The following is a 27,420-nucleotide window of genomic DNA, read 5'->3' as shown; positions in this document are numbered from 1 at the left end:
ACCCCACATTCTCAACGAAAATTCTCTAAAAAGAAAAATTCAATGAAAAAAACAAAGATCTATTCAAACATACATCAATTTTAAATTGGCAGTTCAACCTCTGTAGCACAAGGTACGGAGCAACACGATCTGAAATGCATTCCTAACTTCTTAATACAAAAAACACAAACAAACGATGGAAATCTCTAAAATTGTTCATCTGTCTCATGATAAATTAAACTATGACCATTGTTCAATCTTCTATAATATCTGTTTTATACAATATGGGGAGGAAATGACAATTGTAGTGAATTGAATACCTCGAAATGATTGAGAAGAGAGCATCCATACCAAAACTGATAGGACTTAAAAATATAATTTCCACCAGTAAAATGTTCTTCACGAAGTTAAACATATATAACAGATGAAACAAGCACACCCGTACATCTCGGAGGCTCATGCCCAATGGTAGATATCCTGTGCTCGAATCTATAAACACGGCTTTCTTTTTTATAATTGTGGGCGAGTGAGCAGGCGGCAGGGGCCGGAAAGTATATTTTCCGAAGGCCAGAAAGCAGAGCTACAGCTTGCACCCTAAGGCGCCGCAGGAAGCCGTAATTTGAGAGGTCCGGCACTGTTTTTGTTGTTGACCATCTCGAGCACATTGGTGGATTTAGTCAAATAACTTGAAACGGCGCGCCACACTTGGGTGCGCGTATATAATCATACAAAACAAGTTGATGGTGCCCGTTTTTTCTACTCAAAGACGCCCTCCCAATTCCAGAATCCCAGCGGCTGCGCCCAAAAGAGCCGTTGGGTTCTAGGGGTGGGTCGCAGGGTCGCGGCGGCCTTTTTGGGCGCGCAGGTGCACACAGTGGTTGTATTGGAATGATTCTGGTATCAATTTAATCCTTGAAGAACCGCCCGTTTCGCACGCCCTAAGGCGCCGCAATATATGGATATCTGAATCTTCTGTTCTGTGTTGAGTTGAGGAGCGGCCTTTTAGGGCGCACAAGCTTCAGATTGGACTTTATGGGAATACCTCAAAGACAAATTAATAGCTTACTATGGTCATTTGTACATCCTGCTACATCGTGCTGTTAGGTATTTGCTTCTTCGGTGTGTCGGTCGCAAAGTTAATTTTCTGTTCGATGATGTAGCCACTGCCTGCCCCACTCAAATCTAGCCTAGAAACTTGATAATCTTCTCTCTCATGTATATAAATTCACTGCAATTCGTTGGCTAGAATTAAATTAATTTCAGCAATGCTGTCAATCGTTTCTTCATTGACAACATTCTGGTTATTATACACAGGACATTTTAGGTCCGAAACGGCCTTTTTTGATGTGTAGAGCGTAATTCGGGCAATAAAAAAGCAAGATTCACCGTAGATGAAAATAATGGGGTGAATTGTTCCATTGGTGCCTGAGGCGCCGCTCGAAGGTTTGAATCGAAAGAGTTTTTGAGTCTCCATTCATGCTGGATAAAACGTTGACGACAATTGCGCGCCAAGTTTGTGAGGGAAGAGGGTGCGCGGTCATAAATTTTGGAAACCTCACTCGAAGTTTCATGAAACTCTAGCTAATAATTAATAAAATATTGGTATGTGAAAGTGCTGCGCCCAAAAGAGCCGTTCGGTAGCAGAGGAGGTCAGGGGGTCACATCGGCCTTTTTTGGAATCAAGGCCTGCTTAGTGTGATTTCTGAGAAAACATTTGTTTTAGTTCAGTTATTGGATTCATGCCCGCCTCTTAGAACACAAGGCGCCATGAGATTCTCAATTCTCATAGAGCTTCTTTGGATTTTGTCAAAGGGGCCTTTTAGGGCGCAGGAGTCGAAATCGGACTTCAAATATATTGCCGTCACTAGAAAAACACGAAATAAGTCATCAGCTTTCTGTCAAATATAATGATAGTGATTGAAAACGGCATCTAGTCTCTAAGAGTCGAATTTTCTTCCCAGAAAATACGCATTCTTTTGTGACGTACAATATGACGGTGGAAAAGCATTGAATCCACAAAGAAAACAATTTTGGATACTTTGAGAGGATTTAATATATTTGGCTGTTCGAGTTAGATGTAAGCCTTTTGTGCATCCGGCAGGATGAGTTCTTCTATTTAGGTTAAAATAGAACGCACTGCAGAGCATCGATGAGGTATATTACGTGATGCTTTTCGAGACAAACTAGTTTCCTGAAAATGAAAAATTTCAGATTCACCAAGCCCAAGATATTATCTTGCCGTATCGGCTCGTAGCTTGCAACAAGGGTTTTTGACAATTGATTCAAACTCATGCAGACTCTCAGCAAAAAATCAGCAAAATTCAAAAGATAGCCTCATGTAAAAAGAATATTTTTCTCAGTCTTTGGAATACATTCTTTGGCCGTAATTGAAAAATAATTTACATTGAAATCGACCAATGTATGTAAAAAACGTAGATGTCACCGGATGCACGGGTGCGTTTATCGCCCAGTTGCTAACAAACTCTGAGTCGCCCCTAAGAAAGTGGTCCTGATAGGTGTAAATTCTGGTCTAGAAGATGTTGAAGGCGCCTGATTGCTATCAAAATGTCTTGTAAAAAATTTTCAAGTCTCAATGTAATGGGGAATATCGTTCTCCTATGATTGAATTCAAGTTTGGGTGCTTAAAGCTGAGCTTGGTTTTCAGCACTTATTATTGGCGCATATAACTGGCCCAGTTTTGGCATTCGATCTTAAAATTTTGTGTCTCATAGCTTTCTTCTCCGTAAGTTTCAACAGAACATACTTGCTTGTCAAAAATAAGGACTGATTCTGAGTTAAAGTGGCCTATGAGTTGTGTCTAAATGGGCCATTCTAACCTCCACAGGCGCGTAAAACCTTGCCAAAAATGTATATCAATAGTGCAATTCTAATCTTCATTGGTTTAGCCTCAATTTCAGCCAGTTCATTGGGACCTGAAGCCTTGTAATGACATCTGTTTAGACCCGGTAAACAAAAAGATACATTCCCGAACGAATAAAGCTCCAATTCTTTGTAGACTTGGGTACGTAGACAAAAATGCTGGGGTTTTTGGAAATAATCTGTCCGACAGTTAATATCTTCGAAATTGGACAAGCTTGATTTTCACAGGCAGAAAAAAAACGGATAAACCCGCGAAGAATGAGAGCTATTCGAACTCTAAGAAAGCGTAGACATGTTTCACTAGATAATTGAGCAGAAAATCATGGAAAATTGAGTTTTCCTTGTCTCTCGAATCAGCTTGTGTTCGCATTTTTTGCGGTTTTAGTTCATTCTTGCCTGTACCCCACTCGGCCGGATCTGACAATTTCGAGGATCATTCTCACTTTTTTGGTATGCAAGCCCCAAACTCACACGTACTCAGCAGAAAAATTGGAATTTCCACAATCTAACTGTTCGAATGAATTATTTGGGGTCTATTGTGTCATAAATTGAATCTTCCTTTAACAAATCTTGTTGGTTGGTTGCATATTCCACTGCATAAATGAGAGGTTCAACCAGTACTATGGCATTCACCTAGGATTTGAGCGGCCTCTTTTGGATTCACGCGCGCAGTCAGTAGAAATTATAAGATTTTATAATCCTCAATGTTTCTTGAGGGGTGCGGCTTCATTTTGCACCGCAAGGCGCCCAAGTTCAGACGCTAAGGCAGTCGTCACCTCACGTCCCTGTTTACCTTCTTCAGGTCAAAGTCACATCAGCTCCGAAAAGTAACGAAGATTCGTAAGCACTAGGGTGCGCGATAGGTTCAAAATTAACATACCGTGGTTTGCCCTAGTATTCCACCATAACGCGCCGCATCGATTTGAAAAATAGATTGGCTACGCCCAAAAGCGCCCTTGAGTTGTAGGGGCGCGTCGCTGGGTCGCATCGGCCTTTTTGGGCGCACAAGCTCAGGCATGCCGATTATTGGGGATATTCTGATATGATTCCATAACTGTCAACAAGGCTTGTGTCACATGCCCCTGGGCGGTTTAATATTCTATACTTGGAGGGTCACTCTTTGAGTTTTGTTTCTAAGCGGCCTTTTAGGGCGCACGACATTCAGTTTTGCATTTATCTCAATTTTTGAAGCCAATACTTTATGAAATCATCTTCTGTTTCGAGAATCCTGCGATAACATGCTCAAAACTCCATACTGTCTCGCTTTACAGGTTTTTTCTCAATTTCTGTTACGACCCAATTAAGCACTGAATCACTTATTTATCGCAACCAAGGAGCAGCGAGATTCAATATGACATAGTTTCGGATATTCTAGACTTATTTTTTCCATTATTGCAAGAACTTTGGTGATCTACAACTCTATCTTGTCTCTTGCCAGTCCAAATCGCTTATATACAGGATCATAAGAGTTCCAAACGGCCTTTTTTGTCTTACAGTCTTCAATAGGAGACTTTTTTAGAAAATCAAACTTCTAATCGGCTCAGTTTATACACTCAACTTCTAACGATACTAAGGAATTGAAATAAGATCGATTCTCGCTCAGTTTGGTGGTCTTCAATGAATTGCAACTTGGAGCTGAGCACAGCTTAAACGTAGTTTCCGGGACAATTTTGGCAGTGAGGTGGGCGCTCACAATCAATTTTTCAAAACTTTGGTTAAATCCCCATCCTCTTCACTCCAAGGCGCCGCTCAAAATTCAACTTGACGACTACTGCGCCCAAAAAAGCCGTTGGGTACTGGGGGTGGATCGCAGGGTCGCGGCGGCCTTTTTGGGCGCACATGTACGCTCAGAGACTTTATTGGAGGCACTTTGGTACCAAACGAATCTTCAAAGTGGCGCCAGTTTCGTGCGCCCTAAGGCACCTCCAGTTTTTGATGAAAGAATCTTCTGTCTTGTGTTTAGTTGTAGAGCGGCCTTTTAGGGCGCACAAGCTTCAGATGAGAACACATGAGAACAAATCAAACGAAAATCAATTTGAAACTCCAGTCTCTTGCACATCCGGCTCTATCGTGCTGTTTGGACTTTGCTTCCTCGGTGAGTCGGCCGCAAAGTGAATTCCCTGTTGGATGATGCAGCCACTGCCTGTCCCACCCAAATCTAGCTTAACAACTTGATGTTGCTCTATCTCATGGATATCAATTCACTGTGATTCTTTGGCTAGCAATAGATTACTTTTGGCTATGCTCTCAATCGATTCTTCATTGACAACGTTCGTGTTACTATACACAGGACATTTAAGGACCGAAACGGCCTTTTTTGTTATGTAGACCGGAATTCGGGCGTTAGTGGAGCCAAATTTGTCGCAATTGGATCAAATTGAGTAAAATATTCCACTGGTGCCGGAGGCGCCTCTCGAAGCTTCGATTCAAAAGAGTTTTTGAGTCTCCATTAATGCTGGATAAAACGTTGAGGACAATTGTGCACCAATTTTGTTGGGGAAGAGGGTTCGTGATCATACGCTTAGATAACTCCGGTTTGAAGTTCACTACATAATAGCTCGTTATCTATGATATATTGATATTTGAAAGCGCTGCGCCCAAAAGAGCCGTTTGGTCGGGGAGGGGGTCGCTGGGTCACATCGGCCTTTTTTGAATTTAAGGCCTACTTGCGGTGATTTCTAAGAAAGAAATTATAATTGTTAAATGATCGAATTCACGCCCACCTTCTTGATCACAAAGCGCCATGAGACACTCAATTCTGATGGAGCTTCATTTGATTTTGTCAATTCGGCCTTTTAGGGCACAGAAGTGGGAATCGGGCTCCAAATATATTGTCGTCACTGAAAAGAATACGGAAGCAATCATTGGAGTTCTATAGAATATAATTATCGTGATTTAAAACAGCTTCTTGTCTCATAGAGTCCTGTTTCTACTCAGCAAATATTCGTTATTTTGTGATGTATAGTATGACCGTGAGAGATTATTAAATCCACACAGAAACTAGCTTTTGATACTTCAAGTAGCAATAGACAATATTTACTGTTTGAATTACAAGTAAGCCTTCTGTGCATCCGGCAGGGCGAGTTCTTCTTAATAGGCCAAGATAGGAAACGCCGCAGAGCTTCGATGGGGTATATTGCGGGATGCGTATAGACATCAACTAGTTTTCTGAAATAAACTGTATTCATATTCACCAATCTCAACATAATTTCTCTTCGTATTTGCTCGTAACTTGCAGCAAAGGTTTTTGACAGGTGATTCAAACTCATGCAGACTCTCAGCAAAAAATCAGCAAAATTCTAAAGATAGCCTCATATAAATGAAACAGTTTTCTCAGTCTTTTGAATACATTTTTGGCCCTAAGATTAAAAGTGGTATTCATCGAAAATGATCAATGTGTGTAAAAATCGTGAATGTCACCGGATGCACGGGTGCATTAATCGCCCAGTTGCTAACAAACTCCGAGTTGCCCCTAACAAAGTGGCCCTGATGTGTGTAAATTCTGTGCTAAAAGATGTTGTAGGTGCCTGATTGCAATCAGAATAGTTCGAAAAAATTCTTAATAGCTTATTGTATCGAGAGATATTACTCCCGTATGATTTCATTCAAATCTGATTGCTTCAAACCGAGCATGGTTTTGAGCGCTTATTTGCGGCGCACATAACTGGCCCAGTTCTGGCATTCAATCTTATAAATTTGCATCTCATAGCTATTTTGTCTAAAATTTTCAACCGAACATACCCGCATGTTAAGAACATACACCAATTCTGAGTTATAGGGACCAGTGAGTTTCGTCCAAGTGGTCCATTACATACTCGACAAGCGTACAAAGCCTTACCGTAAATCTGTAGCAGTAATGTGATTGTGAATTCCAAAAGATCAGCCTCAATTTTAGCCAATTTTTTGGAACAACAAACCTCGTAATGGCATCAAACTAGGTGGTGCAAACCAAAAGATGCATTCCCAAACGAATAGAAATCCAAATCTTAGCAAACTTGCGTGCGTAAGCCAAAGTATAAGGATTGTTGAGATTAACCTAATTGGAAGTTGGTATCTTCAATATTGACCAAGTTCGTTTTTCACGGCCCAAAAAAAAACGGATAAAACCACGAAAAATGAAAGCTATTTGATCTCTGAGAAAGAGTGGTTGTGCTTTCTTAGATAAGTGAGCATATATTTATGGGAAAATGATCTTTTTTTGTCTCACATGTCATCTTGTGTTCGCATATTTTCAGGTTTAGCTCTTTCCAGCCAGTGCCCCAATTGGCCAGATCTGACAATTATGAGAATCATGTTCACTTTTCTGGTATGCTAGCTCCAAACTCACAAACACTCAACATGAAAGGAGGAATTTCCACAATTTGATTGTTCAAACGAAATATTTGAGATCTATTATGTCATAAATCGAATCTCTCTTCAATAAATCTTTCTTGCGTGTTTTGGTATTTCGCTGCAAATGAGAGATATGGCATTTACCTAGGATGTGAGCGGCCTCTTCTTAGTTCACGAGCGCGACAAGTGAAATATATTACATTCAATGGTTCCCATTATTTCTTTAGGATTGTGGCTATGTTTTGCACGTAAAGGCGCCCTCGTATAGACGCTTTGGCGGTCTTCACCTCATATGACTGCTTGGCTTCCCCAGGCCAAAGACACATCAGCACCGAGAACTGATGAAACTCCTAAAGCACTAGGGTGCGCGATAGGTTCAAAATTGATTTACTATACTTTGACCTACGTCTCCACCATAAGGCGCCGCATTAAATTGAAGAACAGATTGGCTACGCCCAAAAGCGCCCTTGACTTCTAGGGCGCGTCGCAGGGTCGCATCGGCCTTTTTGGGCGTGCAAGCTCAATCATGCCTGTTATTAAACATGTAACGTCATCTATTGATTACTGTGGACCACACTTGTGTCGCACACCCTAAGGCGCCACAATATTTCATATTTGAAGTGCCTTTATCTGAGTTTTAGAACTCAAGGCCTTTTTAGGCGCACAGCATTCTATTTTGCATTTAACCTAAAATTTAGAGTCAAAATTATTTGAAAAAATCTTCTATTTTTAGACTTCTGTGATATTATCCGAAATAAATACTGCTGTTCCATTTTACAGGCGTTCTTTGAGTTCCTATTCCAACTCTGTTAAACAGCTTAACACGTATGTAACGCGAGCAATGAAAAGCGATATAGAATTTGACGAATTTTTTAATAGATTTGATTTCCTTTTTTCCCGATTTGCAACAATTTTGGGTGATTTACAACTTGATTTTGTCCATGTCAGCTCAAATCGGTTATACGCAGGACCATTTGGGTCCCTAACGGCCTTTTTTCGCCTCCAGTCTTCATTTTGAGACCATTTTGCCTAAAACAAATTCTAATCGTCTCTATTTGTACTTTTCATTTTGATGAATACTAAGGCACTGCGTCAATGTGGATCACAATTCGGTTTAGTGACCTTCAATGAGCTGCGTCCTAGACCTTCGCATAGCTTGAACGAAGTTTACGAATCAATCTTGGTAGTGATGAGGATGTGCAAAATGAATTTTCAAGAATTTAGTCAAATCTTTATATTTGCCACTCATATATACCTTCTTAAACTCAACTAGACGAGTACTGCGCCCAAAAGAGCCGTTGGCTTCAGAGGGCGCCTCTGAGGGTCGCATCGGCGTTTTTGGGCGCAGTGGTATGATTAGCAATTAGTTTGAGAACTGGGTGGCAGATTTTGATTTATTCAATTCATGCGCATTTGGGAAGTCCAAATGCGCTATGGTAATCTCGCGTTCAAGGTTTACCTTTTTCGGTTTGCTAGGCAACGGCTCTTTTGGGCGCATAGGTCGGAGATTTACTATTAGCGAAAGAGCATTTAACAATTCTGAAATTTTGAGTTTTGACCTCGATGAAGGGTTCGTGAATTACCGATAAACCTATTCTCAATATAGTGATTTGATCTCCGATGTAATTCTGTTAAATACGAAAGGTGTCGCAAGAATAGACATCTGAGAATCATTAGAAGGCTGATTGAGTTCTTCAAAGCTACCTAAACTCTTTAATTATTTCTTACATCCAATTGATTAAGATTTGCTTCTTATGTACGTGATTCTATGTTGAGATTACTATACACAGGATCCACAGTGAAAAAATCAGCCTTTTTCTATCTCTGGGGTTGGAAGCCGGTATTAATGACGAAATTATGATATGAGTCGATTTAGTATGGTTACAGGAATGCTCTGGATTTATCATAGTCACGGAAAGTCAATCGTTCTATGCTTAGGTCTTGCGGTCAAAACCTCCACGAAACAAAATCAAATCCAAGCCTTGAGACTGGGATACAGTAGAAAGCGTCTCTATCATCATTCAAATTCTCTGGTTGTAAATCATCTTTTGAGTGCATTAGTGTCTCTTCATAAAATGATTGAAAGTGGCTGCACTCAAAAGTGCTGTTTGGCTTGAAGTTGCATGGGCTCCTTCTTGGGCACAACTGTATGCCCTGTGGGCAGGGTAAAACAAATGTACCGTCATTCCATTGCTTGAATTATGCTCGTGTAATAAACCCTAAGATACCACTAGATCTTCACATTTGGAGGTTTTATCTTGTTCCTTATTGAGGTCTGCCTTTTAGGGTACACATCCTTGACAAGAAGATTTATGACTAATCCAATGGGGGAAATGACATTCATGAAATTCGATATCATCTATAATTAGGGCTGTGCCCCAATACATTGCTTGCACTCTCTAGAATGAGCTAACTTCGTGTGGCATCTCGCCCGGGGTAACCTGCGCAAGCCTCCTATTTCTGGATTTTCTATAAAGTTGTGGTAAATATTAGAGCCTTTACAACATATTTGGAGACAAAACAATTTCATGCGCGTGTTCTCTGTTAAATTAAAGCTATCTTGTTTCCACGGAGCAGTTATTTTGACTATACACAGGAGATGACAGGTGCCAGGCGGCCCTTTTTGGCTTTAAGCCGTCGATACATATGACTTTGGTAAACAATTGCCTCCATCGAATTCTTCAGATGTGCAGGTACGTGAAACTTGTTTTCGTACTGCTTCCATTCGATATAGGATAAGTTCCATACAAAGTATGACTTGAGATTTGAAGCTCCACAACAGTATTCCGGAAACAGTGCCCCACTTTTTCTATAATAGAAGACTTTCGGTTGAAGCTTAGTATACTTCAGCAAATTATCCATCTTTTTTAGCATGCCATGTCGCATATCCTCCAATAGGTCGCCGGCGGCGCCTAAAAGAGCCGTTGATCTAGTGGGGTGTGTAGCAGAGTTGCATCTGTCTTTTTGGGTGCAGAGATCTTCACTTTCATTCTTTTGGGCAGAGAGTAGAATGCTACAAGTTAATGGCATCAGGGTTGTCTCCTGTGGTCTAATTTACACCAAAATATTGAATCCCTAACACTGGGTACTTAGTTTTGCAGAAACAAGCTTTTGTGGGCGCACAAGTCTCGGATTTTCCTTTCTCTTGACATTATTCTATGGAACTACCAGATTGTTTTAAAAATTTTTAAAAAATGACACAAGCTTCGGGTGGATTTTGCCACAAGTCTCGTAGTTGTCTGGTTCTTAAGTCACCACAAAACCGATTTTCGCATAAACTAGGCATCTACCTCACCAATTTGGATTTGTAGGATCATTCTTTATGACTCGTCATATCAATTTTGAATATTTCTTCCCATTTTCGCCTTGGTTTTGAATGCAAAGATGCAAAACTTCGTAAGATCTTGCGTTCGTGGTTATATGCAAGAATTCCGAGGGACTTAACGGCCTTTTTTAGTATCATGTCCTTACCACGAATCAATTTCCGTTGAAAGCGGCAGCAAGTGAGTCATTTCTAATATTTATCATTGCTTATATCATATTAGCCCTGATAGCTTACTTTTTTGCATCTAGTTCATTCCATACTTTGCTCAGGCTGTAACTCTTGCTGGTCGAGATTCTTCTCAAATGTGCGAACACAGGAACTTCACTAGAGCTTCTCAATCTAGCATTGGATTGAAACCCCTAGTTGTTATCCAAAGTTTGTTTAAGCTGGTAGGGTATAGTGTATTGAGCCTGAAGCTAAATAGAGCCATGCAGTAAGTTTAGGCGTATCGCAGGGTCTGCGCGGCCCATTCAGTATAGCATCGCATCCTGAATCTATGCCAGCAAGAGAAACCCAATCAATATTTTTTGAGTCGATGTATTCCTATGAGGCTCCTGACAAATCAGATTTGTCCCATGTAGTGTTTCATTTCTGCACCCGTAACATGATGTAGGTCACACTTCCTCTGTACTATCAATGATCTTCTATTGCAAACTCAAAAATATCATCTCCTCTTATTTCACATATATGTAAATTGATGTTTGCTACTCCGAACATTCAATCTCACTTCCATATCAAGGCAGCTTCGCAAAAAACATACAGAATGTGAGGTGCGAGTTGCTTGTAATCAATTATAATAATTGGAAGTATGTCTCTGTGTCATGAGCAATTTCTTTACAGATTATTCTGTTATTTGGATTTTTGCAGTAGTATTTAAGTTTCGCAAATGTTGTTCCTTGTTGCCAAGAAAGTTAAAACACAGATCATCAACGGATTATTCGAAATGAATGATATTTTGAAACCAAAAAAAAGTAGAATCTTTAGTTTGAAAATCTCTCATGAAAGCCTTCCAATCTGCTTTTGATGGTAGGTACTTGTTTCTACTCGATTGCGCCTCTCCACAAGGTGCCCCTTGCCTTCAAACCCTTAACAACCCGGCTTTCAAATTTAATCATTGGAAGGATGGGTGATTTGGAACACAAGTATTGAGATTTTCCATTTAGTGCATATTCAATGAGATTGTTCCCAACTGTCACATCTATCTCCTAAGAACTCTCTGAAGATAATGGGGATAGACATTTGGAGACACATTATTGTCACACAAAGAGAAAACTTTGCATCAAAAAGCAAAGAATTGAACAGGATTCTCATTCTTTAGTCTCATTCTCCGAATTTACGATCTCGTATGCATCGAAATCATACTTCCAGAACAATTGATGATAAGATAAATTTATGAAAAATAGTATTTTGAATTGTCAGAGGACAGGGAAGGAAAATAAAAGTAAGCCTATTATCTGAAGTTACTAGTGTACCTCCTCAAAGTCTTTCCCACTAGTAGACAAAGGAAAGCTCCAAACACAAATATTCAATTCCAAAAAAAGATTTCAATAGGCTATCGCACGAATAATCGACATAAAATTCCATGCTAAATAGTAATGATTTGTATTAAACGTGATTTTGCTGAAGTTGCGTACATCTACAGACCGAATGTTAAGCTGGCAAGTCTCAGCCTTTTAGGACACGATAAATACACCAAGATAGACTGCTTCCAAATCCAAGCAACCTGGATCAAAATGTCTATTCTATGGCACTGGTAGCAAAATCATCTTACTATGAGCCTCTTGACCAGTTCTGGGAGCATTTGGTAACGGCTCCGGCCAGAACATCCGTTTACAAATATGTCATTTCTCTGTCCCCATATAATTCCAAATCGGGTAATGACCTTTAATTTTGAATTATGTCGAAATCTTGCCTACGAGTGATAGAAGAGAGAATGAAAATAATACCAAAGCAACAAGAATAGCATGAAATATGAAGTTCTGTCCATTTGAATCAATTTGATGTTGCTGCACCGCTCATTCCGCGTCTTCTTGTCTCATGAAAAAATCCCTTGTGAAGCACAGAGAGACGAAGAAAATCAAATGAAAAGCCCATGAATTGCAAAACACATACATCAAATCCCCGACCAATACTTATTTTCTGCATTATCACGTATTCGAACACCGATTCCATACCACTGTCTTCTCCGTACCACGTCACGTGACACATCTTACCTATCTTCACCTACATACCAGCTAGTGGCTACAACCACTGCAACTTCCCATTAATACATCGCCATTCCCAATTGAAAAGCAATGGGTAGACGTTCCAGGAGCCCAGACAGTGGCGACGATCTGTTTTCACGCAGCGCGTCTAAACGTCGAGCCCGCGCCAAAGTCTCGTATGTTGAAGACTCAGACGACTACGATTCGAGCGGCGAGAAAAAGCCAAAAACAAATTTGGATGGCGTAGATACAATTCAACAGGATGGAGAATACGAATATGGTGAGTTTGTTCCGGAAAAACCAGCTGATATCGGAGGTTTGGACGACGAGTATACAGATTCTGAGCAACAACCCGTAAGACTGCAAAGAACAAGACAGAAGGAGAAGACACGCGCCGGCCGTTCAGATGACTCCGATTTTAAAGACGAGAGTCCACTGGAGCAAGAAGAGGAAGAACTTTCTGAAGAGTATGATGATCAAGGATACTTGGATAGACTACGAGAGAAACAGTTCATTGCTACAGATGACGAGAATGACGGTGACGACGTGTACTACAAGAAGAAAAAGCTGCGGCTGCGGAAAAAGTCGCGTTCCCGTTCTGCAGAGCCTCGGGCCCGTAAGAGAGCCATCGGAAGCGATAGTGAAGATGACTTCGGTGCCAATGACGACGTAGGCGACGATGCTATCCAACAAGAAATCCAAGATCTATACGATTCATCTCCAGAAGCCAGCCCAATGAAGCACAAGCTCCGGGAGAAGAAGAAACGTGTGGACTACACAATTCCATCCCTTCTAACTGTGGACAACGAGGCAGAATTGTACGCACAGGCACCTACACCACAGCCACTGTTCCTGAGTAGAAGCAAGCGGCCCATTGGTGCTAAGAATGCCTTCAGAAAGTTGTTGTATCCCACCGCTGGCCCATTTGGAGGTAGTGATGTTCAATCTATCTTGGGCCAGAATATACCACCTGGAGGTATTCCAATTGTCAGCAATGTACCCGGTGGTGCAACCACAGTTGCCTCAGATGGTGATTCTGACTCTTCCGATGAAGACTTGGTACACATGCCTCTGACTATTCCTGGCCTTACCAATTCCCTTAAGCCTGCGCCAATTGCTGCCGGGGGCTCTTCTACAGTCATTGGTCACACAAACGTAGTGGGTGCGCAAGCAGTCAACAAAACGAAAAATAATCTAAGCGATACAGATCCGCTCGGAGTTGACATGAACATCGATTTCTCCGCTGTTGGTGGTTTGGATAATTACATTGATCAGCTCAAAGAGATGGTGGCCCTTCCACTTTTATATCCAGAACTCTACCAGAATTTCCTGATCACTCCGCCTCGTGGAGTTTTGTTCCATGGTCCCCCAGGAACAGGTAAGACTTTGATGGCCAGAGCCTTGGCTGCCAGTTGTTCCACGCCAACACAGAAAATCACATTCTTCATGAGAAAAGGTGCTGATTGTTTGAGTAAATGGGTTGGTGAGGCCGAAAGACAGCTCAGGCTCTTGTTTGAAGAGGCTAAAAACCAACAGCCATCTATTATCTTCTTTGATGAAATTGACGGTTTGGCCCCTGTGAGATCTTCCAAGCAGGAACAAATTCATGCCAGTATAGTCTCCACTTTACTTGCCTTAATGGATGGTATGGATAACCGTGGACAAGTCATTGTTATTGGAGCCACGAATAGACCAGACTCTGTTGATCCTGCCCTTCGAAGACCCGGAAGATTTGACAGAGAATTCTACTTTCCTTTGCCTGATATGAATGCTCGTAAACAAATTCTCAAAATTCATACGAAAAAATGGACGCCTCCTCTCTCTCCAATATTTATCGATAAAATTGCTGCTTTGACAAAGGGTTATGGTGGTGCAGACTTGAGGGCACTTTGCACAGAAGCAGCCTTGAACTCCATCCAGCGAAAGTATCCACAAATCTACCTGTCGACTGACAAATTGATGGTAAATCCAAGTAAAGTGCACGTTGTTGCGAAGGACTTCATTCGAGCTGTGGAAAAGATCATTCCATCCAGTGCGAGATCCACATCCACAGGCTCGTCTCCACTTCCCCAAAGGCTTCAGCCACTTTTGCAAGACTCCCTTGATAAAATACAAAATAGACTCAGCGAGCTTCTACCCGGATCCGTTGGAATTAATGGCAGGGCTAAAATGACAAATCTCGAAGAAGCACTATATCTAGACCCCACCATTAATGATGAGGATGGTGGGTTCCACAAGCACGAACTCTTACGAAACCTTGAGAGTTCACGTGTTTGCAAGCCACATCTATTGATTTGTGGTGAACAGGGTGCGGGTCAACAATATTTGGGTGCTGCGATCCTCAACTTGCTTGAGGGATTCCAGGTTCAGAATCTCGATTTAGCCTCTGCATTCTCAGATACAACACGCACACCTGAGCTGTTCATAGTGCAGACTTTTATTGAGGCCAGACGTCACCAACCCTCCATCATTTTCATTTCTAATATTGATACGTGGTTTGAAGTTATGCCACACTCTGCGAAAGCAATTCTCGCTGGTCTTTTGAGAAACCTTCGGAGTAATGAGAAAATTTTACTTCTAGGCATTGCTGACCGCAATATCGATGAGCTAGACTCTGAAGTCAAAAGCGTTTTGGGTTACTCTGACGGGTTCAACAACATCAAGCTTGATAATCCAAGTAGACAATCCAGAGCAAAGTTTTTTGCGTCCGTCGAGAAAGCTTTGTTCATGAAGCCATACGAGTTCTTGAATGATTTGGAAAATAGGCCAAAGAGAAAGCTCAAGCAGTTGAAAATTGCTCCTAAGAAAGAAGATTCAGACGGCTCATTGACTAAGCGTCAAATTAAAGAACAAGAATACCAAGATAAAAAACTTAAGAACGTACTCAAGATCAAATTGGCTGGAATGTTGGATTTGTTCAAAAACAGATACAAGAGATTCAAGAAACCAATCATCGACGAAGGCCTTCTCTACCACTTGTTTGAGCCAGCTGTGCTTGAGAACCCTGTCATTACATACGAGGTATTCTACACCAAATCTACCGATCCGAGCCATCCAAATATGATACAGGAGCTCTCAACAGGAAACTTCTTCTATAACATGGATTTGGATACCATCGAGGAGCGCGTGTGGAATGGATATTACTCGGAAGCATCGCAGTTCCTCAAAGATCTCAATATGATTGTCAAGGACTCCAAGACTTCCGGAGATCGAGACCGTATTGTTAAGGCGAAAGAAATGTTGACCAACGCACAGTTTGCAATTGAAGAGATCAACAATCCAGACTTTGCCAAAGCATGCAGAGAGGTAAGACAGCGTGAGATCAAGAAGCAGGAGAAGTTGGTGGCCCAGTACAAAAAGCTCAAGGAACAGATGGAAGCAAATGCGGAGGCTGAATCTATCGTTGTTGAAGAAAACGGAATCGAAAAAAACCAAATTGCGGAAGTAGGTGATGCGGCAGATTCAAAAGAGAATGGCGCTTTGGTTGCAAATGGAGTTTCGGAGCCCAAAAACTCTGAAGTAACCACCGAAGTCGAACCTGTGGCTGCGCCGCAGCCAGAACCAGAAGCCATGGCAGTCGACACAAACCCAGTGGCTGATCCATCTCTATCTACCGAAGCTAGCGCAACACAGATCATTGAAATAGCACCTAAGGTTGATGAAGAGGACTCTGAATCAGAGGCAGAAGAGCCATTGGCTGTGGACACAGCCAGACAACTTGTTGTTCCCGAGGACGCATACACGCTATTCGAGAAGAGCATTGTCGATGCCACCGATGGATTCACTGTGGAAGCGCTCGAGCATGTCTCGGCCAAGCTCATGGAGGTGATCTGGGAGGACCGCAGCAAGTGGGATAAAACACAGACGGTCGAAAGAATTAGGCAAGTGGTTGCCGAAGCACGTTTATAGGTATTCTTAGGTATTGTTGATTAATATACACAGTGAAGAGAGAAACCGTAGGCCACCAGAAGAACCAGGAAAGCAGTCAGGTTGTGTGGATGAGGTAGATTCACTCTTCTATAATGTTTCTATTGAATTTACTGAGACACGCCTCTCAATTAGGCTCCCTATCTTCTCTTAATTCTTTTTCGATCCTCCTTCTTTCTACGCCTAGACTATACACACGGACCACGCAGCACGATCAGTCTTGCGCGCTTCCGTCTCTCGGCCTATAGCTAATATTCTGTTCCTCCAAGTCGCTGATGATCTGCGGAGGGAGTTTTCCGTTGACTTTGACCGCATAGAGCCCAGCCACGAAGGACTCAATACGGAGCCATCTGGCCACCCACGACGCCTTGTTATCGTCACCCAACGCGACCAAACCTTCGTACGAGGGCGACGTGCAGTTCTGGATCTGGCCATCTTCATTGTCGGCGTAATGGAGGACGGACTCACAGTTTGGACATCCAGCTTCGAGAAACATACGGTAGCTTTGAATTATGCCACAGAGCATGCATGCACGTTCGGTACGAGACGACATTGTTTATTTTGTGGATTGGGATGTGGTGGTGGTGTATGAAGTGAAATTAGTACCGGTGGTGGTAGACTGTGGAAGAAATAGTACAGTGGTGGTGGTAGTATGGTAGAGGTAGTAGGATCAGTGGTATAGAGGGATGTGGGGTAAGAAAAATGGGAACTGGGGCAATTTTTTTTGGAAAAGGAGAAGAGGGGTGATAAGCGGAACGTGTGAATTTTGTGAAATTGTGATTGGTGGAAATTGAATAATTCTCTGTGGTGGATTTTTCACTGCGGTTGTGTGTCTCATCTGGATCGCAGTAAGTCGGTGATTGTACCAGGTAATGATATAAATATATGAATTGAACAGAAAACCTTCATAATTTCATGTTTCCATTTTCGATTTGAGCCCATAAATTTTCTTCATCTCCATTAATCACATCAGAATTCACACCCACTAGCTCACCTGCTACTACCATATACTACCATATACTACCATATACTACTACATACTACCATATACTACTACATACTACTACATACTACTGTCATATACTACCACACATACACTACTAGATCCAATCCCCATTGCTCAATCCCATAATTACTCCACACAAACACCCCCTGGCCACAAATAGAACACAAAAAAATGCTACGTCTCAGTAGAAGCCCCCGTCTCATCGGCCGAAATCTCCGAAATCCCCTTCTCGCCTCCCAGAAACGATCCTTCGCCCTAGACCCAGCCTCCATCGTAGACACCCTCACAACATCGCTCCAGCTGCTCCATGCTGCCTCGGGCATCCCGTGGTGGGCGCTAATTCCCCTCACGACGTTCGGGCTCCGTGGCGTCTGGACGTTCCCGCTAGCGGTGCTCCAACGTCTTCGTGTGCAGAAACAGACGGCGTTGCGGCCGATCGTGTCGGCCACAGCACCCGTGGTGCGGCTCAATTTGGCGAAGAAAGCGCTGGAGGCTGCGCAGAAGATGGCGCTGGGGTCGGAGCCCGCCGTGACCCGCCTTCTTCTGCCGTTGAACCAGATGCGGTACGAGGAAATCATGGTGCTCTCTGCCAAGGAGGTGCGCAAGAGACAGAAGAAGTTGTTTCGCGACCATGGCGTGCAGCTCTACAAAAACATGTTTCTTCCGGCGGCGCAGATCCCGCTCTGGGTGTGTATGTCCATCACCTTCCGTAATTTGAGTGGGTGGTCTTCGTGGGACGTCTTGTCCAATAAACCGCTTGATCCGTCGTTGTATACCGAGGGTATTCTCTGGTTCGGCGATCTCACCGTGCTTGACTCGCTCCACATCTTTCCCCTTGCATTGGGCGCCGTAGCACTCATCAATGCCGAGTGGACGTTCAAGACCCTCGACTTGATGAAAGAATATACCCCGAAACGTGCCATCCGGACCACGTTCACCGACTCGCTTGCCAACGTGTCGCGAATGACCGTGGTGTTTCTCATGGCCATCTCGCTCCACGCACCCAGCGCGCTTACTTTGTACTGGCTCAGCTCGCAACTCTTCTCCTTGGTGCAGAACGTGTTCTTGGACCTTGTTTTTCCTGCTAGCTTCACGCCGAAGCGGAGATTGGATCTTCGCAAGCTGACATCGGTGGAGGCCAAAGACGTGATGTCCGAGAATGCGATGCCCAAGGAGCCCACTGTAAATAACCCATAGCCGCTGCGAATAGCCGGCAGTAGCTACATTCAATGAATAGAAACGAAAGACAAATACTTTCAATGAATAGAAACGAGAGACAAATGTACTTGGTCTGAGATCTTTCTTGCCTGTGGTTAACTAAATCTGTGTAGCACTTAGGCAACCTTGTAGCCCGTCTTAACAGCAAAATAATGGATTCATAAAATTCATTGAAGCACAATTTTTGATTAATTTGGAACACATAATTCATTTAATCATTGTTGAGCCCAATTATTCGTTATCTCTCAACTACACTCTATGACTGATAAACTAGACGGAGACGCCCTACTTGAGCAGGCAGGAAAGCAATTGTCTCCCTTGGTGTCACAAGAACTCCTATCTGCATCCACCAAAAAGTTCAACGACGAAAAATGGTCGCTTTTGGACCTCAACTCGTGGAAACAGAATGATCTTCCTCAACTACTCAAAAAACGCCATGACGAGGATCATGCGTATTTGACCAAAGACGAATTGGTGCTCTTGATGCAGTGGAAGCTTTCCGTGGGGAAATTTCGCCCAACTTTGCCGAAACTCATTGATTCAAACGATTCGGCCAAAGTCGAAGAGGCTACGATGGACGGATTCAAGTATTTCTTGGAATTTATCGATAAGAATACACCTCTGCTTCCAGAGTTTCAGGCAGTGCTTCGAGAAACCTTGAAAAAAATCTGTGTTCTTAGAGGAGTTGGTCCCGCTACTGCCAGTCTTATATTGAGTCTTTTGGTCGAAATAACTAACTATGCGCCGCCCTTTTTCAGCGACGAATGCTTCATGTATATGGTTCGTGACTCTTTGAGACCCGGAAGCCCCATAAAATACAACGTCAAGGAGTATGTTGACGAACTCATCCCTGTGCTATACCATGTCTCCGAAAGTATGAAAACTCCGATGGAAATCTTGCAAAGGGGTGCTTGGTCGCTCAAACAATATCAGATTTTTCGCATTAGCACGCTCGCGGATCTCAAATTGCCCTTTGAGGTTTCGGAGACTCAATTGGAGTGCTACAAAGATACCAAAGACATCTTAGAAAGTATTGCACCTACAACCGCGAAGAAAGCAGGGTCCGTTAAAAGAAAAGCAGAGTCTACAGATTTAAAGAAGGCTGCCAAGAAAGTATCGAAAAAGTAGACGGTGCATTATGTTCATTCAAGTCATGGTATACCTCAAGGCCAGGTAATTAATTGAGATACTCTCTGTCGAAATTCAACAATTTAAAAAAGTCGTCTTTCAGCTCGGCCAATTCGCTGATGTTCTTTCTGGTCTCGTTGACCATGGACTCTAAGCGTGGGTCTCTTTCCACTTTATCTTGGCCAAGAATCATACTGTTGATGAACTCGGCGAGCTTGAGAGCATCTTCTAGCCTGGTTTGCATGATTTTGGTATCTTCATCCCACGTAGCTTCGTCGCGTTGCTCAGCGAAAACCGCGCTTAAAAGAGTCTCGAGACTGTGCATTATGTGCGACGAGCACATCCTATCATTTTTCAAAGCACGGTACTCCTTGATAATAGCTATTTTATCAGGCTTTGGCTCTTCAGATGGTTGCGTTTGCGTAAATTTGGACACTGTTTCAAGAAAGGATAGTAGCGCAAGTTCGAAGCGGCACTCTTCAAAATGTGGAAGAGAACTGAAGCGCTCTTGCAATAGGGAGCATGCTCCATCATAGTCACCCTTGAGGATCTGGGATCTGATCTCGTAGTGCTGGTGTATCTGAGATCTCATCAGGACGTCGCTTTTAGTCTTGTGAAGCGGTCCTGCTCCGTTAGAGTCACCATTCTTGTACACATGCGACGCCAAGTCTGCGAGATCTAGCTTATATGCATCTAAAGTGTCGAGATACCCTTTTTGGGATAAATAGCTTTCTATCAAATACTGAAGAAATACATGTTCTTCTGCGCTCTCACCCATGAGCGATTTTGGGTTGGATATAGGTGAATCACTTGTGATTTGAGATTCAATAGCATCGCCAATACTTTGCTGATACTCCTTGTCTTGAGAAGCCTTGAAACTTTGCACATAGTTGTCGATGTCAAACTTGAAGTTGCGCTGGCCAAAGTTTGTGCGCACAGAGGTCTCAGAAAAGCCATGGTTCTTGTTCAGAATAAGAGAGCGAGATAGCTGGAAGCCAATTGTTGGATACAAGGATGTGGGGTCTGTACCATGCGAGAAGAGGGAGTCCTTGTATGGTGATCCAGATTTCATTTCTTCGTCAGTTATGACTTTCACAATAATACCATTCACAGTAATAAAGAGGGTCTTGGCGATGAAGTTGACTCCAAATCCCACCACGTCGGATGTGTATAGTTTATCTGTATCGGGCATGATTTTACAGGTCGTGCTGAATGGAATGTCAATCCCCAAGTCGCTGATCTCCGGCTCACCTGGATGATGGCGAGCACCGTGACTTAAGCGACGGCCCCATCCACCATTAGACAAGTCACGATTTTGTTTAATCGGAGCGTAGGAACATGAGTTGTTGAAACTAACAGCCACACTACCGTCTAAAGTAACACCAGGCTCCCCAGAGAGGAATTTGGCCAATTCAGGATCTAGAGGAGACGATCTAGAGGTACAATCATACTTCAGGAGTTTCTGCAGTATGTTTTGCAAGTCAATATATGGACACAGAGGTGTTGAAGTAGAGCTTTCTGGAGGAGTGAACCGAGTGGCGCGCTTGGAGTAGCCCGCAGAAAATACTATACATGAGCCGGAAGAAACAGACTCATCGTTAATTTGTATGATTGTAGTGTCTCCTATCGACTTGGTGGTCTTTTGCTCTACAGTGACCTCATAATAAAAAATACCCGTGCGCTCCTTGACTTCCTTATCCGAAATAAAGTTGAAGTATTGCCTTGCCTGCAAAGCCAGATGGGAGTCAAGTTCATCATCAAGTGGAGCTACTGTGCTGAAGTTGAGGACGGAGTATCCGTCTTCAAAGCCCACGGACATGTTGAGTTTTTTCTCCAATGTCCACTGACGCTCGCTCACAGATAGAGATGTCCAGTACATGGGAAGAGGCGAAAGAAACGATTTGTGGTTATCGATCATCAAGTATGGGAAGAAGAAGAACTTGTTCTCTTCCTGCTGGTTGGCGATAGCTAGAAGTTCCTCCAAAGGCCGGCGTTCTACCTCCGAATCTTCCTTTCCGAATCCCGGTTCGAAGCGGAATTCGCCAAGCCCCTTTTGGTTAAAGATGCTTTTCACAGGTACGCCTTTCGTGGCTTTCAGTGCCACCTCTAGGTCCTCAGCGTCGACGTACTCGGCACCAGAACCCACTTTGGCAGCCGCAGTATCGTATGCACCAATCAATCGTTTCCCGAGCTGTTCGTACAATTCATAGAGCTCCTTATTGGACAACTTTTGGCCCGGAGTTGAGCCCAACAACCCAAAAGCCGTGAAACGAGCATGGAGTTTCTCCATGATGATTCTGTTAATCTCCGGGTCCTCGCTGATAGCATACGGCGTACGGACGATGTCTGTGGGTGTTCTGAAGCGATACTTGGAGCTTTGGACCGGGAAAAAGTTGTACTGGGCCAAAGTTGGGTCTACCAACGCAAGCTCACGCTCCAATTCCAGCCCGAGGCACGTGTGGAGGAGATAGGGCGGGATGACATGGATGATGTCGGGCTCCAGCATTCTGGGGCGGGACAATTGGAAATAAGAGGTGTAGTATGGGGGATGGACTGTGGAGACATCAGGGGAGTCCTGTGTAGGACGATAAGAAAGAAGATAAGCGGAAAATACCTGCGGGGACAAAATTTATGAAATGGGGGAAATGGGCTCTATTTATATTTTTGCGGGATTTAATTTCAGCCCGGACTTGATCTTTCTGGGTGGTGGTTTGGTTGTCGATAGTGACTACAGAGTCAGAACATAGGTCTGGGGGAGTACATGTTGCAGAAAGGTACAATTATGTACGAGACGGAATTTTTATTCAATTGAGAAGAGAGGAGGATTATTTTAAGTGATAGATTGATTAGGGCTTTTCATTCTCAAAAGTGCTCTAATGGGTGACGAGGATGAACAGATTAGATATTCGAATTATTACGGAAAATAGACATCGTCCTTTTTGAACGTTTTCTGAATTGTTTGTTCTGACCGTGATTTTGTTGCTTGGAGCGAATTACGCTGGCTTGCTTTGAGGCAGTGCAGAATCACAGTCTAGCAACCAAAGAAAAGACAATCAATTGATGAGTTCGGCGATATTATCTCGTAATTTCTTTCAAAAATATCTGCAATTGGCGGACCGGAACAATTGTGGACAGTTCATCTCCTAGTAGATGTTCATCTCTTGGTAGATATGGCAGAAGAGAAGTTCTAGTAAAGTCCTCAATACACAATCAACAGAATAGTTAGCAGTACAAGAGTGACCAACTGAATAGATTGAAAAAATAGCCGACGAATTTTGACACCAAAATTGTTCCTTCCTTCCAGATCACCACCCACTACTCTAAACGACCACACTGAACCTACTCTCAACACTACACTCCAAAGCAGATGGAAACAGATTCAAAAGAGGCCAAAATTTAATCGAGCCACGCACCCGTGCACCAGGGATATATAAGGAGCAGCAAATCCGGGTCAATTTCCCCTACTTTTTTTTGCAGCCACTAATAATCGCACGTGACAGCCCGATCCACCCATTTTCCAATCCCCCTACGCTCACCACTCACACCTCCAAGAACCGCCGTTTCCACGCCGTTTCCCCCCAAAAAACACCGCTCAAACGGCAATTGCACCATGGCCAAGCCGTCTCTCACAGAGCTCCCCGAGGAAAAGCCGTCGGGCCTCCACAGAACGCTCTCGGTCGAAATGATCGGGCCAACCTTGACTCTGTTTTTCCGCAAACGAAAGAGAGAAGAGTCGCCGCTGGAGTCTGCCGACCAATCAGAGGACGCCAACGACGACGACTCCGCCGCCGAAAGCGGGCTGGACCCCCAAGGCAAGCGCCGCCGCATCAAGACGCAACAACAGGAAGAGTTCGATGCGCGCGAAAAGGAGCTAGATGCGGAGCTTCCCGAGGAGTACCGGAAGTTCCGGCCCAAGGGGTTCAAGTTCAACATTCCGCCCACAGACCGGCCGATCCGCATCTATGCCGACGGTGTGTTTGACTTGTTCCATTTGGGCCACATGCGGCAGTTGGAGCAGGCCAAGAAGTCGTTTCCCAACGTCGAGTTGGTGTGCGGTGTGCCGGCCGATACGGAAACGCAGGCACGCAAGGGTTTGACCGTTTTGTCCGATAAACAACGTGTGGAGACGCTTAAACATTGCAGATGGGTGGACGAGGTGATCCCCAATGCGCCGTGGTGCGTCACCACGGAGTTCTTGTTGGAGCACCGCATCGACTACGTGGCCCACGACGATTTGCCTTACGCCTCTGCTGGCTCAGATGACATCTACAAGCCCATCAAGGAGAATGGGATGTTTCTCACCACACAACGGACAGAGGGCATTTCCACGTCCGACATCATCACCAAGATCATTCGCGATTACGACAAGTACTTGATGCGCAACCTTGCGCGTGGTGCCACCCGGAAGGAGTTGAATGTCAGCTGGCTCAAGAAGAACGAGCTCGAGTTCAAGAAGCATATGAGCGGGTTCCGCGGCTACTGGATGAAAAACAGGAACAACTTCAACAACGTGTCCAAGGACTTGTACTTCGAGATCCGCGAATACTTGCGCGGCAAGAAGAACGAGCTCAATGCCAACAGCAGCAGTAACAGTAGTCTTGTCAACGATAGCGACACCGATGGAAGCTCCCGCGCGGCCAGTCCTTTGACGGACTTTGCGTCGCGGTATATCATCAACAAGAACGACCGGCCCAACAACCGGTCCATTTTCGGCAACTTCAAGGACTGGATAGGAATTGACGACTCACACGACGAAGAGTCTGCCAGCGAGGACGTGCTGAGCGTGCGTCTGGACTCTGGATTGCTGCTCAATTCCAAGGGATCCAGAGGCAAAGTGGAACTCAAGGCTCTGAGCGCCAAGAAGTCGAAGCGGAAGGCCGAGTAATGTGTAGTGAACAGAAGACATGAACCTCTCAACGTTTTGGGTGAGACAAAGATGGGGAATTGTGGCCGAGGGTCAAACTCAGGTACAGGCGATGTTCTCTAGTGGACGAGCACATCATATTCATTACATTATGTGGTCCTTTCGAGATCTCCCATCATCGTACCTCCATGGCCTGAATCCCCTAAGCTCTACATCCTTTTTTCACACTCTCTTTATCTCTTTCTCACTCATTTTTTTCACCATTCAATTTTTTCCACCCTCTTATGCATCTGTTTTAAATTCCTCTCCATTTTTTTAGCCTAATGTGTTTCATGGTTTACCCCGGATTTTACCTACTCCCATCTTATCTCCGCCACACACAACCAAACGCCGCCACCACCATGGCAGAACAACTAAACACAGAAAACATAATCCCCCAAGCTGGAAAATCATCACTAGAACCTATTTATGTGGCCTCTTCCCCTCAATCGGTCTGGAGCTTCACACAGGGCCTAATATGTGGGCAGCTCAGTGTGATCGCTGTTTTGATCGTGTTCATTAAATTTTTCGTATTCGCAGACTCGCCGCCTTCGTCTCTGCGTGCCGGCGGAAAAACGGCGAAAAAAGACGGTCTGGGGGTGATTGTCAAGCGGAAACAGACGTCCGAAACAGAAAAGGACGCTGCCGAGTCGGAAAACCCACAATTGGCCTCCATCTTGGAGAAAACATACTATGACGTCACGAACCACAAGCCGGAAACGTTGGACTGGTTCAATGTGCTCGTAGCGCAGACCATTCTGCAGTTTCGAGGCGAGGCATTAGTAGCAGATAACATATACCACTCACTTAATGAGTACTTGGAGAAACTGTCGCTTCCCGACTACTTGGGCGAGATCCGCTTGACCGAAATCGATGTAGGCGACGATTTCCCGATCTTCTCCAACTGTAGGATAATGCACAATGCGGATCTGGGCCGTCTCGAGGCCAAGATCGATGTGGATCTCTCCGATACGCTCACGCTCGGAATCGAGACAAAGCTTGTACTTAACCATCCTCGGCCCGCTTCTGCGGTGTTGCCAGTGCTGTTGACGGTGTCGATGGTGCGGTTTCTGAGCTGCCTAACGCTCTCCTTGGTCAACACCAACGATGAGATTTTCGGAGCTGCCAAAGATGAGCCGGGTGCAGCTCGCGGGACAGCGCTCATGTTCCTGTTTTCTCCTGATTTCAGGCTCGAATTCTCGATTAAGTCGCTTATCGGGTCTCGCGCCAAGCTCCAAGACGTGCCCAAATTGTCCGATCTAATCGAGAACAAGCTTCGGTCATGGTTCACGGACCGCTGCATCGAGCCCCGTTTCCAGATCGTGAAGTTGCCGTCGATATGGCCCAAGAAGGAGAACACAAGGGAACCTGGCAATGCTCCTGCGGAGTAAGCCAGCAGGTATATCAGAGACCTAAATTTGAGAACAATGGTCTACTTGTAGACATCTAGACGCCGCCTTGAAGCTTCGATTGTGAATCTCGAAGACTATGAGATGTACATCGATATACATTCATTGGTTGTAGTGAACTCTGTTTCACGGTAATAGTGCGGATGTTACAGACTGCTCCACTTCTTATTACTAGCCTCCTAGAGCTTCTATCTTATACATATCATCCTTGATCTTCTATCATATACATCATCCTTGATCTTCTATCTTATACATATCATCCTAACATGGACCGTTTACGGCCTCTCAACCGTACATCTTCTAGTTTCTTAAGCGTCTCGCTGTACTTCTTCTTGCCGCCCACCGAGGCATACGCACCACACTGTTCATCCTTATAACCCGCCAAGAGCCACCCGTTGTACTTCTCGGCATGCACCGAATGGGTGCTCAACACCGCTCTCTCCAACACATACAAGTCTACAGCCTTATCCTCGGCCAAAGCCGAATACGAAGAAAGCCCAAAGTCGATGAGGTACGCCTCGCCCTCCTGCAAGAGCATATTCGACGTAGTCAAGTCGCCATGCACCATATCGTTCATGTGAAGTTTGGCAATGACGGCGCCGGTGTGACGGCACGCCAGCTCGAGCTGCGACTGCACCAGCAGACCCGCGGCTTCGCTGCCTTGTTCCAAGTACCATAGTAGGTTCTTGAGCGAAGAAACGGCGCCGTTGGGCAAGATTTCGCCTACACTTTCCATCCAGATGAGTCCTCCGTTCGGATCCACCGACACGAGGTTCGGAGCCCTGATCCCGGCCCGCCGAAGCTTCGCCATGAACTTGGCCTCTCCCGCCGTGCGCGAGCGAGTGATTTGAGCGTCGATTTTCGGGTGCCGGTACGGTTTTGGCGGCCTATACTTTATGATGAACGTCCCACTCTTCTGCGCGTACGGATGCGTTTGCGTGCTGAGCACCAAGGCCTCTGCGCCCTGCGAGACCACCTGGAGCGGGATATTGGGCACCAAGCGGTCCAATTGGGCGAGAATGGCGTCGGTCATGGAGAAGAGAGTGGTCGATAAGGAGATGAGGTTGGGGTGGGGGAATGTGGGGGAAGATGGGACACAGAGATTTTTG

At 44.3% G+C, this 27,420-nt stretch overlaps 7 protein-coding genes across 7 annotated transcripts; 4 read left to right on the top strand and 3 right to left on the bottom strand.

The window, feature by feature from the left end:
- Nucleotides 1–12,810: 12,810 nt before the first annotated feature.
- PUMCH_000857 (uncharacterized protein) lies at nucleotides 12,811–16,629 on the top strand (the record flags this gene model as incomplete). Its single annotated transcript, XM_063019932.1, has 1 exon — nucleotides 12,811–16,629. One exon carries the CDS (start codon nucleotides 12,811–12,813, stop codon nucleotides 16,627–16,629), a length of 3,819 nt encoding a protein of 1,272 aa, XP_062876002.1.
- Nucleotides 16,630–16,861: 232 nt separating this feature from the next.
- Nucleotides 16,862–17,200, bottom strand: PUMCH_000856 (uncharacterized protein; the record flags this gene model as incomplete). The annotated part of the gene is made up of 1 exon (XM_063019931.1): nucleotides 16,862–17,200. The coding sequence occupies one exon, from the start codon at nucleotides 17,198–17,200 to the stop codon at nucleotides 16,862–16,864; it is 339 nt and encodes a 112-aa protein (XP_062876001.1).
- Nucleotides 17,201–17,824: 624 nt separating this feature from the next.
- On the top strand, nucleotides 17,825–18,850 carry PUMCH_000855 (uncharacterized protein; the record flags this gene model as incomplete). Its single annotated transcript, XM_063019930.1, has 1 exon — nucleotides 17,825–18,850. The coding sequence occupies one exon, from the start codon at nucleotides 17,825–17,827 to the stop codon at nucleotides 18,848–18,850; it is 1,026 nt and encodes a 341-aa protein (XP_062876000.1).
- Nucleotides 18,851–20,048: 1,198 nt separating this feature from the next.
- PUMCH_000854 (uncharacterized protein) lies at nucleotides 20,049–22,505 on the bottom strand (the record flags this gene model as incomplete). The annotated part of the gene is made up of 1 exon (XM_063019929.1): nucleotides 20,049–22,505. The coding sequence occupies one exon, from the start codon at nucleotides 22,503–22,505 to the stop codon at nucleotides 20,049–20,051; it is 2,457 nt and encodes an 818-aa protein (XP_062875999.1).
- A 1,104-nt stretch (nucleotides 22,506–23,609) lies between these two features.
- On the top strand, nucleotides 23,610–24,884 carry PUMCH_000853 (uncharacterized protein; the record flags this gene model as incomplete). Its single annotated transcript, XM_063019928.1, has 1 exon — nucleotides 23,610–24,884. One exon carries the CDS (start codon nucleotides 23,610–23,612, stop codon nucleotides 24,882–24,884), a length of 1,275 nt encoding a protein of 424 aa, XP_062875998.1.
- Nucleotides 24,885–25,186: 302 nt separating this feature from the next.
- PUMCH_000852 (uncharacterized protein) lies at nucleotides 25,187–26,293 on the top strand (the record flags this gene model as incomplete). The annotated part of the gene is made up of 1 exon (XM_063019927.1): nucleotides 25,187–26,293. One exon carries the CDS (start codon nucleotides 25,187–25,189, stop codon nucleotides 26,291–26,293), a length of 1,107 nt encoding a protein of 368 aa, XP_062875997.1.
- Nucleotides 26,294–26,567: 274 nt separating this feature from the next.
- PUMCH_000851 (uncharacterized protein) lies at nucleotides 26,568–27,344 on the bottom strand (the record flags this gene model as incomplete). Its single annotated transcript, XM_063019926.1, has 1 exon — nucleotides 26,568–27,344. The coding sequence occupies one exon, from the start codon at nucleotides 27,342–27,344 to the stop codon at nucleotides 26,568–26,570; it is 777 nt and encodes a 258-aa protein (XP_062875996.1).
- Between the last annotated feature and the right edge of the window lie 76 nt (nucleotides 27,345–27,420).

This window comes from Australozyma saopauloensis, chromosome 1 (genome assembly GCF_035610405.1).
Source record: "Australozyma saopauloensis chromosome 1, complete sequence".
Taxonomy (NCBI): Eukaryota; Fungi; Ascomycota; class Pichiomycetes; order Serinales; family Metschnikowiaceae; genus Australozyma; species Australozyma saopauloensis.
Note: the sequence above shows the minus strand (reverse complement) of the source record. Positions and strands in the feature narration are given on the sequence as shown.